We start from the raw sequence: 12,168 nt of genomic DNA on the forward strand, positions 1-12,168 counted from the left end.
AATGATTGTGTTTCAAACTACATATTGAATTGATGATCATTAGCACCTGTTTGGTATAATTGTTTAATCATACACCTGACTATATGCCTACAAAAGACTTTGTGCAAGTGTACCTAGAAGAATTGATGCTGTTTTGAAAGCAAAAGGTGGTCACACCAAATATGGATTAGATTTTCTTCTTCTGTTCACTCACTTTATATTTATCAATTAACTAAACGCAATCTATTAACATGTTTATTTTTGAAAGCATTGTTACCTTACAGCATTTTTTCACACCTGCCTAAAAATGTTGCACAGTACTGTATATCAGCTCATGAAACATGGGACCAACACTTTACATGTTGCATTTATATTTTTGTTCAGTGTACCACCATTTTTTGACATGCCACTTAATATGAGTATATTGCTGCCTAAAGAATATTGCAATCATAACCATCTAAAATGCTACCTAGACTCGTAAAGAGAAGCATGTCTACAAGAGCATATCTTCCAATTAGGTTAAATGATTAAGGGGGTTAGCAAGAGCTTAAGCAGAGTCTCATCTGGACAGGAAGAGTTCTGGTTGAGTCTCTTAATGCAGAGACCCTCCCATCTTGGATTACACCAGACTCTTTAATCCACAGTGAAAGACATAGTACAACCTACTAGCCCCGCTATCAGTGTTACAACCACAGGAGGTTGGTGACACCTTAATTGGGGAGAACGGGCTTGCGGTAATGGCTGGAGCAGAATGGTATCAAATACATGAAAAACATGGTTTGCATGTGTTTGATGGCATTCCATTTGCGCCGTTCCAGCCATTATTATGAGCCATCCTCACCTCAGCAGCCTCCACTCTTACAACGATTAACACATGGCACAATTCAAGACTACAATTACTATTGACCCTGCTCATAGGTGTTTATCACAGGAAGCTGCTGAGGGGAGGACGGCTCATAACGATGGCTGCCATTACCACGAGCCAGTCCTCCCCAATTAAGGTTCCACCAACCTGTGTTAATTTTATGTTGCTACAAATAACATTATTTGATGTAGCACATTTGATACACACTGATGAATCTAGAAAAAAATAAAAATCATATAAAATAAATATCTATTGAAAGTCAGAAATTAATATTGAAATTAAGTTAAGTTATTGTGACACTATTGAGTAGTTTCACATAATTAATTTCATGTTTAAAATTAAATCAAGCTTCTCACAATTACACATTGCAGAGGTCTCAAAAGTATCAGACACAACTGTAATAAAAAAAAGTTAATATTACAGTCAATATTACACAGTAGGCACAGTCTTATGGCACTATGATGTCACAATGAGCTGAGTGTTCACTGCATGTGACATGATGCAAGTGGTGCTGTGTGAGGTCATAATGAGCCGAATGGTTAATAAGGACGATGGGGGTGTTGTGTGATGTCATAATGGGATGGAAGTTTGTACAAGTACACTGCCTTCAGAAAGTATTCACACCCTGGACTTTTCCCAAGTTTTTGTTGTGTTACAGGCAGAATTTAAAATTGATTAACTTGAGATTGTGTCACTGGCCTACACACAATACCCGATAATGTCAAAGTGTGTATTTGATTTACATTTATCATTAATTAAAAATGAAAAGCTGAAATGTCTTGAGTCAATAAGTATTCAACCCCTTTGTTATGGCAAGCCTAAATAAGTTCAGGTGTGAAAATTTGCTTAACAAGTCACATAATAAGTTGCATGGACTCACTCTGTGTGCAATAATAGTGTTTAACATGATTTTTGAATGACCACCTCTTCTCTAGACCCCACACAGAATTATTTGTAAGGTCCCTCAGTCAAGCAGTGCATTTCAAACACAAATTCATCCACAAAAACCAGGGAGGTTTTACAATGCCTCACAAAGAAGGGCACCTATTGGTAGATAACAAATCATAAAAAAAAGCAGACATTGAATATCACTTTGAGCACAGTGAAGTTAATAATTACACTTTGGATGGTGTATCAATACACACAGTCACCACAAAAATACAGGTGTCCTTCCTAACCCAGTTGACGGAAAGGAAGGAAAGCGCTCAGGCATTTCAGGATGAGGCCAATGGTGACTTTAAAACAGTTACAGAGTTGAAAGGCTGTGATAGGAGAAAACTGAGGATGGATCAACATTGAAGATATTCCACAACACTAACCTAAACGACAGAATGAAAAGAAAGCCTGTACAGATTATAAATATTCCAAAACATGCATCCTGTTTGTAAAACTACTAAAAAGTTGGCAAAGAAATTAACTTCATATCCTGAATACAAAGCATTATGTTTGGGGCAAATCCAACACAACACATCACTAAGTACCACTCTTCATATTTTCAAGCATGGTGGTGGCTGCATCATGTTATGAGTATGCTTGTCATCGGCAAGGACTTGGGAGTTTAGGGTAAAAATAAACAAAATAGAGCAAAGCACAGGCGAAATCCTAGCGGAAAACCTGGTTCAGTCTGCCTCCCAACAAACACTGGGAGACAAATTTCAGCAGGACAATAACCTAAAACACAAGACCAAATGTACACTGGAGTTGCTTACCAAGACGACATTGAATGTTCCTGAGTGGCCGAGTTACAGTTTTGATTTTAAATCAGCTTGAAAATCTATGGCAAGACATGAAAATGGCTGTACAGCAATGATCAACAACCAACTTGAGGTTGAATAATAAAAAAAATCTAATAATGTGCAAATATTGTACAATCCAGGCGTGCAAAGATCTTAGGGACTTACCCAGAAAGACTCACAGCTGAATTCACTGTCAAATGTGATTCTAACCTGTATTGACTCAGGGGGTTGAATACTTATCTAATAATACATTTTTTTATACAAATGTTAGAATTTCTCTTCCACTTTGACAGAGTATTTTGTGAAATAGTTGACCATTTCTTTTTATCCCACCGTGTAACACAACAAAATGTGGAAAAGGTCAAGGGTTGTGAAAACTTTCTGAAGGCACTGTAGGCTGTGATGTAAGTCAAATCCATATAATTAGGAATTAATTTAATAGGATCTCTATAGTCAAATCTGTGTGGTGTCATAATGAGCTGAAATGTTCAATGTTTCCACATAATGATTCTTTGGTATAGAGATCACAGGCAATCCTGGAGACACCTGTGGACAAAGGCCCTCTCACGCTCCTCAAGCTGAAGAGAGCAACTCAAGTCCAGTAACCTTTTGGCCAGTGAGAGGAGGCTAGGGGCTAGTCCAGCCCTCAGATGCCTTGGGTTGGAGGGGCAGCGCAGGCAGTGGTGGAGATGCCTAATGACCTGATGGACCCTTATCCGTCCAGCCAACAGAATAAACTCCTCCTTGGATATGGATGGACCTGGAGCCTGAATCATCCCCAGAGCCACTGGCTGTTAAGAATAATAATTTGTAAAAAAGGATTTTATAAGATTTCTAGTTGAATAATTGGGCAAAATGTTGATTTCTGCTTAAATATACACTCACCTTTCTGGTGCAAAATAGTTATAAATTGCTGAGGTGTAGTCACAATTGAGGACACAAGTTCAACTACAAAGTACAAATATTATGAAAAATCATATATTTTTCCCTATTCAACAAAAGTGGGGCAATAGCACTTGAAAGGACTGACATGCTTTTAAATATAGTAATAATCAAATTATAAATGACTTAAGATTTCACATAACTGTAAATTAAATATGGTCAGTACAATATTTCATATAACCAAATACATTTTATAACTAACCCAAGATAAACCACAGTGGGAGCAAATTAATTATAGGAGTTGGGCAGAGCCAAGCATGATCTAGAGAGATTCCATTGGCGCATTCTAGCATGTATTTGCATATTTCCATTAGAGAACGCCTACTCTGAAGTGCGCTTGTGCAATAACGCAATTCGCCCTTGCACTCCTTAACACAATCTTTTTGAAACTTTGGCAAAGAGTAACAGTTTTGCAGACTTTACCAACAGATTCTAGTTTTTGGAACAGAAACTGAATTGAGATCAAAATTTTCATCAACGATAACAATTGCATAATGTTGGACAAAATCCATCTCGCTCCATGTTCTCCCACTGCCGGCCACTGGGTTTCCTCTCATCACCATATTTGGTGGTGAGTGGAAATACCAACCGGATGCTTCAGACTTTTACATTCAGTGAAAAATCTGTCTGTTTGTTCTATCTTTGACATAACTGCCAAAAGATCAGTTTCTCCTAAATGTCCACTGAGCGATGCAGAGACACCATTCAAATGTTTGTTGACTTATTACAACTTCAGCTTTAAGGACTCAGTGATTTCCTCCATCCGAGACTAAGAGAAAGTGATCTTAGTTCAATTCTAATAAATTATTTCATATTTTTTCGTGTTGAGAGCTAAATCTGTCTGAAAATATCACAGCGAGATGAAACTAGTATTGTTGCATCCACTATATTCCACAGTTTCATACACTCTACTGCAAGCCCATTTGTGAGTTTCACAGACACAGGAAATCGTTCCTTTGTCTCGATAGGCCAGAAAATGTGACACATCACTGCCTATGCAAATGTCGGGCCTGAAACCTGACATGTCAAGTCTGCCCCGTGGAGAGGAGAGCAGAGAGGTGGGGCTTTCTTGCACTATAAGACACAGGACCCTACAACGTTCACAGGGCACTTTGTACACAATAATGTCAGTCAGAACCAGTCCAGAACCGCTCAAAATTCCCCAAATACATCTAAGAGGATATGTGTTGGTGTGGACAGGTGTATATGAATGAGTACATTTGTCAGTGTGAGTTGGCCTATGCTTACCTGCAAACAGGCCCCCACACTGAACTTGGCCTGTTGGCCAGCAGAAAGGAAGGACACAAACATGTGTTCCTGTCCCAGGACCCTCACCCCCAGGCTGTGGTTTAAAGACAGGAAGACCGGCCGCAGGGGGGTGGGCGTCTGGCTGTGGCCTCTCCAACTCCACCTTCTGATCCTGGCCCCCGCATCATTCAGACACTGACCTCCTGACGCGTCCAAGCTCAGCCTGGGACAGATACTGACGTTACGGACAAGACATTCACCTGAATAAGTAAACATTTTCTATTACAAATTACTAATCACAAAGAGTGTCCGTCTTACCAGACATTACCATTGCCATGGTAACATGTGGCCCTGCCATCAGATTGGAATAGGGCCCTGATTGGCTGCCCAAGGGAGTGGTCATCGTGTACAATGCATACCCTTTCTCTTCCATCAGAGATTATGACCAGGGCCAAGAACCCAGAGGGATAGCTGTTTGGCATTATGATAAGGATGGACGATACAAAATTACATGATCATAGAGTTAAAATCTCCAACAATGAGTTAACTTATGTTGTGAAAGGATACAAAACCTGGGCAGAACCATCTGGGAAGACTGTGAGAAACTTGCTCCCACAGGCATAATACTTCTCCAGAAATTGTGCCCCATCCTGCCAACGCAAACCATATACAAAACGCATTGATCAGTTAAGATAACCTGTATTCATAAGTATTTTCAGGTGTGACCATCAGTGGCGTGTATTCATTGATGCCAAGGGAAGCAAGGCTTCCTCAAAATATTTGACCATAATTGATCATAATTTTCAGTCAATTCACAAGTGGCTGAATCTCAGAGAAATCAGTGCGAAGGAAACAGCGCCCCCCACTGTCTTAGTATGGGTAACCATGTATCTGATGCTGTCTGGACCTAAAGAGTGTAACATGTTGCCACCGTACCATTTGATTGATTGATGCCAACAAGCATTTGGCCTCCCTTGATAAATAATTTGTTTTGCCAATAAGCATTGAGATGAGCTCAACTGTGGGCTGTCCTGGTGTAACAAAACGCTTGCAAGGGAGGCCAGTTTGGATTTGGCTTCAGACCAATCAAATCACTTAATCACTTAATTTTCAGAAAAACGTGTCAGTTTCTGGTCTGCTAGTGTTGATCCTAAGCCATGGATGGAGATGGGGATTTGGACTTGTGGTTTTACTTAATTCTGTGTACAGGCCAATGACTTTGACGGTGACTCTGATCTAACCATAAATGAATATGTTGTGCCACTAGACTGAGACTATTGAAGCTTAATATGTAGCCTAGTAGGCTCACGTTAACTAGCTACCTAGCTAACTTAGTGGTTCATTGTTGCCCATGCAAGGCAGTCAGTCTCGCAAGCATTTTAGCTAGGTAGCCTATAACAACAAAAACTAAACGTGTACTGTATGACAGAGCCATAGACCGTTTTGACAACATGAAAAAGAGGAGGATCAGGGTATTGGCATTCAACTAGTCTACGAGTAGGGTGAGTCAACGTGTTTTGTTTTACTTGCGCGAGCGCACACACACAGAGAAATCAGTACAGTGGACAGCCAGATGATATTTAGAAACGTTGATTGGACTAAATTGTTTTTGGCATCTTAATTTTTTTAAACTTTTAAGTATTATTAAACAAACCATACATAGCCTTGTTGATTTGATGGTGTTTAAATGTTTAAGTTGAAATGGTGCTGAATAGCGGAGGCAGTGTCTGTCTTTGTGCTGACTTGCAGTAACCCTGTAGTTGTAAATCAGTAGTTGCTTAGTAAACTGTCCAACATTAACTTGCTTGACCATGCTTCAGGTGATAACTGTTTGTATGTGTTAGGGTTTGTTTCTGTTTCCTTGTCAATCATTGGTTCATTGGTGAAATTAGCATTATGACAATATCTTTAATTAAATCATTCAAAAACCTTTAATGCAATTGCAGACTGAAGTTGACAATCAGGAACATAGCACGCATGTTTCAGTGTAAATTCTGCATCAAAGAAAAGGTCCCATGTTATTTTATCAAACCCGAAGTCCAGCCCTAGTGATGTCACTGCCTACGTCATTACCTTTTACTCCTGAGACCAAAACCATGCCTACAAAGCTATATAAACAAGGCTTTTAGTGTTATCTAGCAGCTTAGCAGTAAATGTCCACTCCCCAAAGTTAATTTATTGTGGAATGTCTGACTAGTCTTATCTCCTTCACTCCCCTGCAGAGTTCTGTCTCAGTCACACATTTCTCAGAGGGGTCTCCTTATAAGAAAGAGAGAGAACTATAAAACAACTGTGGAATAATTCTAAACCTTTATAATGAATATATATTTTGTTAATCTGTAGACTAGGACCCTATAAATGTAAGGAGGAAGGGGTCTTATAACCCCTCCCCTTCTATTAATACAACATAAGCATAATCAATTATTCTAATACATCAAACATTTGTACAGCCCCAATCATGACCCCTAGGTGAACTTCTAACATATGCATAATTTGCTTTGTGGACTTCACCGGACAGATGTTGCTCTCTGGTTTTGTGATTAAACAAACATGTGTAATTTAATTTATTACGCCGCTGTGTGACTTGTCTTTTTGTTGTCACGACCTTATTGTATATCGCGGTAGCGTATGAACGAAAGGGTTATAGAGCAAACACAATTATCACAACAGAGGTTGTAATAGGGCTTTTTTACTGGCTTGGCTTGGCTTCCTCAGGGATTTTACCCACGCACCTCTACTGGTGACCACATGATGACACTGTCCTCATGCAAACCTGTACACTAGAATCTCTGCACTTGTCTTGCTGCCTCATCCACCATGTTGTTATATTCAAAGTAAATGCAATAAAGGTTAAAAGTAATTTGTACCTGATGCGGAGAAATGCCAAACTCAAATGACTCATGGTCATAAAGGGGGTCTCCATTTTCTTTTTCCAGGTCCTCCTCAATCCCAGGATGTTGTGTAACAGTCCACTGTCCCTCTTTGGCTGTACAGGTGGACAGCTGGTAGCTGATGGTCCTAGAGAAGGGTGTGTCTATGAAACAGGACAGTAGGTCAATGACATTAAAACTCCATCAGTTTAAAGTTAATGGAAATGTATGGCTTTTAAAATATATATATTTATAAAAATGAACATCCTGAATGAACTTAAAGCAATTAATTGACCATTTCCACAGAAAACAGACTCATATTTAAATGTGTGTTTATAAACTGTTGCGTACTCACAGGTATCTGCAGATCGGAGGGTTGACTGTGTGTCCTGGTAGAGTCGCTCTCGCTCTTGCTCCTGCTTTCTGAGGAGGAAGAGGTGGAGTTTGCTCGTGATGTGCTGGATTTCTTTCCTAAATTCAAACTCCACCCATCCGCCACACAAGGCAAGCACAATCAAGCACACCTGATTATGCTTATGGGATTGCAGACTATTCTTCCCAATCCCAACATGTGGAGAACCATAGAGAGTCAGACACTAAGAAACTAATGCAGATGATCCATTAGTAAGGAAAACCAATGATCCAATCATGTTCAGGCAGCAAGCTGCCTTAGTGGCACCCGTTTCCTAGACAGAGAATAAGACGCACATTTGTCCCTTATTTTGACCTTTCATCCATGACCCCTCATACCTGTGCTCCTCTCTGTCCCGGGCCTGGGCCTGCAGCTCCTCCTCCTCTCTGGTTGGCTGATTGTTAGGTGGGAGTGTTGCGTCATCCTCCTGATCAGGTCTCTGCAGGGCAAGCCACCTTTCATGGGCCAGCATGTCACACAGCTGCTGGTACTGGGCACAGCAGAAGATCTGTGTGTGTGTGTGAGGGCATGCGTGTGAGACAGATAATGAAAGAGCGAAATAGAGTAGGGTAGGGTGTGTGTGTGCATGCATACAGAGTGTGGGGAGGGGCAAATAGAGTGTGGGGAGGGGCATATCATAAAAATCGTGTGTCATGCTTTGTTTCACACTCTAATATTCCAAATCCCCTATTTAGGTGATGCTTGTTGCAGGGCGTTTCATTTTACCATCCATGACATTCAGCCTTACCTCAGGGTCCTCTGCAAATGTTGGGCCAAGTGGAGGCCTTGCTTTCTCTCCACAGTACTCACACATCACTGGAGAGTCCCTGAGAGGCTGGAGCAGGCCAACAGGGGAATGTGATCAAAGATGATCACACAACTTACAATAATACAGAGTTATACACCGTCTCCAAAAATGTCTCAGTTGTGCTAATCACAATTTCCATGACATAGTGCATATGGGTTGCACATTACATTCATAACATCACAATGCCAGTTGTATCCCTGAGTGGAAAACATCTTCCGAGATAGAAGAGCTGGGTTTGAGGGGCGATACTTTGTGACCTCTCATATTCTGATCATTAGTATCTGGCTGACACATGGAACTAATAAAGTAGACTATGAAGAGATTACGGAGACTATGGTGTGGTAGTGGACAGGTGGGTAAGGTGTTGTACCTCTGGGAGGATGTTCCTTGGGTTTGGTGCTTGGTCCTGGGACTCCCTCTTATATCTAAGAACTCCCAGAAAACCAGATGTGGGAGTTGGTGGACAATCAAAAGACTGTACATATTCATCTTGCAGCCCCTACAGAGAAAACACATAGGGAGAGAAAATAAGTAGTCAGGGAGAGAAGGAGAAAATAAGACGTGTCTTAAATTGTACGTTTCTCTTACATGGCCATCCATGAGCAAAAAGACTTCATTGGGTTCCTGCTCTAACCTAGAAGACTCATCATCTGAAAAATAGACAAATAGGCAAAATAACCAATTCAGTATGACATGAGACAGCGTTCATACACAGTGTAAATATCTTGCCATTTATTTATTTTTATTTCTTTACAAATTGTGAGTGATGTCTTCTTGCGACTTTGGTTTCAATTAGTGACATTGATCTCATGCATCCTGCTATAATCTCACCCACTCAATTGATCAAAGTTAAAACTAAGCCCAGAACTATACATCGAAGGATATCAAAAACTGTTCCACCTGTCTCTGTGTCTCGCACTTGCTCCTCTCCCTCACTGGGCAGAATAGTGACATCACCCTCACCGTCCATATGCCAGCCTTGATTTTGGGCACCTGCAACTTCAGCCTCCATTATTTCCTTTTCAGAAAAAGACAGAGGTCACAGAGGTAGACATTTACACACACACGGTCATGTATATGCCTAAACAAATTCATACACTCACCGCAGTGTTGTGCTTGTTCAGACAGCATGTAGCTCAACTTGCTGATGTTGTCAGTAACCGTGGAGATGAAATGGTTGCGTGGGGCTTTCTGGACCTAATATCTAACCCTATTGCCTGACATTATACATTCCAAAATAAGAGACAGCAATAGCATGCTTAGTCCTAGCAGGTGGGTGGGTAAAAGTTAGGTGTATTATTGTTGTAATGTAATTTATGAAACTTAAAATCAGCAAGGCTGGTTTGAATGCTCAATTAACTTAATCAATCAGCATAACATAATTCACTATTTTCTATTATACAGGACAGAGTGGGAATGAATACAAAGGTATCATCATTAGGATAGCGTCTCGTTCTTTTCCTCTTTCCATTAGCCATGTACGGAATGTCATTCACCTATTTAGCTTTAGCCTATAAACACAGCACAATAATGCACATTCTGTATGCTTTCCGTTTAACCTATGGGCTCATTCTTGCAATTATTACTTTCCTCTCTCAACCAATGGGTATAAACCTTTGGATGTATTTATATTTCATCTTACCCATGTTCTCTCACTTGCTGTTTTTCAACAACAGTTTCTGACAACCATCCACCTCCCCACCAATACTACCCTTAAGGCCCACATTTGGAACTCCTTACCCCTAGCAGGGTGATTTCGATGCCAGATTCCCTGCAAAGGGTTACCTGTCATCAGCATCTGGTTCCGTGGAGCATTCCCCTGAGAGGAGGCCATACCCAAACTATTTAAAAAAAATACCGTATTACATTCTGTCCCTGTTATTCATAATAGTTAAGTCTGTACTCAATTGAATTGTGACTTATTGGGCCTGTATGACACATTCACAAACTAGCATTATTTTGTGGTGGGAAAAGTAACCTACCTGAATTTAGCTTCAAGTGTAGAAACACTTCATAAAAACGAGTGAGGCTACATTTAAATTGATTACATAGTAGGCTTACCAACTTCAGTGTCCTACTCTGTGTCAAAATACCTGTTTGCTGTTGTGGTTAGGTAAAACGCAACTCGAACATGCAATTCTTATATTTTTAGGTAGTTGTATATCATCTAGCCAAAACCTGCACCCCAATTAATTTCAGTGTAATTGCACGTGATTTAGATAAGATGTTAATCACGCTTTCAAGCTGTGCTAAGGCAATTAATTAAGAACACAGGTGAGAATGATTATCCCGGCAGAATTCGATTGGCCAGAGAATGCCTATACTATAGCTGTGTTCGAATACCCATACTAATATACTGTATACTACATACTTAATGAGTATATACTACATACTATTAGTTCATTTTAGTATACTGTAGTAGACGAACAATATTCTTTCAGTTGAGCATACTAGCGCTTTGCCTGTCTACTGGAAGTTGATGATGTTGCTATGCAATCTCTTGCTAGCTAGTTAGCATAACAAATTACTAGTTAGACATCTTAAATTCTATCTGGGGTGCCAGAGTGCACTCGTAAATTCAGCGCATTGTCAGCTTGTCAGTTTGTAAATTCAGAGCGTTTCGCTCTCGGAGCGCACACCGGATGCTCGGGAAGAGGATTAGGGTTGATTTGAGCGTTCTGACCTTACAACACAACTGCAGTCAAGCACCCAAGCTAACGTTGGCTAGCTTGCTAGCTACTTCCAGACACAAATGAGACCACTCTGACCATTTTACTCGCTCTAGCAGAGCTGGTTAGGCAGTTTTTATGTTATCCAGAGCGTTGGTGACTGACTGTGCTGCTGGCAACAAGTTAATTACGCTTAGGTAGCTAGCTAACATATCGGTAGTGATATGCTATGTGGTTCGTAGTTAACAAATTGTCAGACAACATAACGTGTGAGGTAACTTATTTTAAAAGTCATTACTTTATTACATTGTTCAACATTTTCTTAACGTTTGTCATAATTAGTTAAAGCAATGAATTTGTATACACTCTCGTTGTACGTTGTATTTTCTGCCAGAAAACGTATCTCAAAGTAAAAACAAATCAGAGTAGGGTTTAGAACAGGTTGAATCGTATTTTGGGAAAAGTTAAATCAGAATGAGTGGGCTTGTCCTGGTTAATTGTGTGTCTGAGGAACAGAGGAAGAGGGCAGTGGGTCTTATAAGAATCGAGTCACCTGTGATATTGTGCTTCGAACTCTGGAGTAGGGCACCTGTTACAGTTGAAGTCGGAAGTTTACATACACTTAGGTTGGAGTCATTA

At 40.3% G+C, this 12,168-nt stretch overlaps 1 protein-coding gene across 1 annotated transcript; it reads right to left on the reverse strand.

The window, feature by feature from the left end:
- Window positions 1–218: 218 nt before the first annotated feature.
- Window positions 219–10,017, reverse strand: LOC129823885 (glutamate-rich protein 6). Its single transcript, XM_055882960.1, has 12 exons — window positions 9,964–10,017; window positions 9,761–9,878; window positions 9,449–9,510; window positions 9,231–9,359; window positions 8,801–8,887; window positions 8,391–8,560; window positions 7,996–8,063; window positions 7,638–7,804; window positions 5,338–5,420; window positions 5,089–5,241; window positions 4,771–4,993; window positions 219–3,371 (listed from the first exon to the last, which is right to left on the reverse strand). The coding sequence occupies exons 2-12, from the start codon at window positions 9,870–9,872 to the stop codon at window positions 3,105–3,107; spliced, it is 1,521 nt and encodes a 506-aa protein (XP_055738935.1). The 5' UTR covers window positions 9,873–9,878; window positions 9,964–10,017; the 3' UTR covers window positions 219–3,104.
- Window positions 10,018–12,168: the final 2,151 nt, after the last annotated feature.

The sequence above is a fragment of the Salvelinus fontinalis genome, chromosome 26 (assembly GCF_029448725.1).
Source record: "Salvelinus fontinalis isolate EN_2023a chromosome 26, ASM2944872v1, whole genome shotgun sequence".
In the NCBI taxonomy this organism is placed as follows: domain Eukaryota; kingdom Metazoa; phylum Chordata; class Actinopteri; order Salmoniformes; family Salmonidae; genus Salvelinus; species Salvelinus fontinalis.

Excerpts from the sequence above, each read along its gene's own strand:
- LOC129823885 (XM_055882960.1), bottom strand. The coding sequence starts at position 9,872 with ATGGAGGCTGAAGTTGCAGGTGCCCAAAATCAAGGCTGGCATATGGAC. Across the intron at positions 8,561-8,800 it reads CATTTGCAGAGGACCCTGAG|ATCTTCTGCTGTGCCCAGTA; the intron begins GTAAGGCTGAAT and ends ACACACACACAG. Across the intron at positions 5,242-5,337 it reads GATGGTTCTGCCCAGGTTTT|CTATCCCTCTGGGTTCTTGG; the intron begins GTATCCTTTCAC and ends AATGCCAAACAG.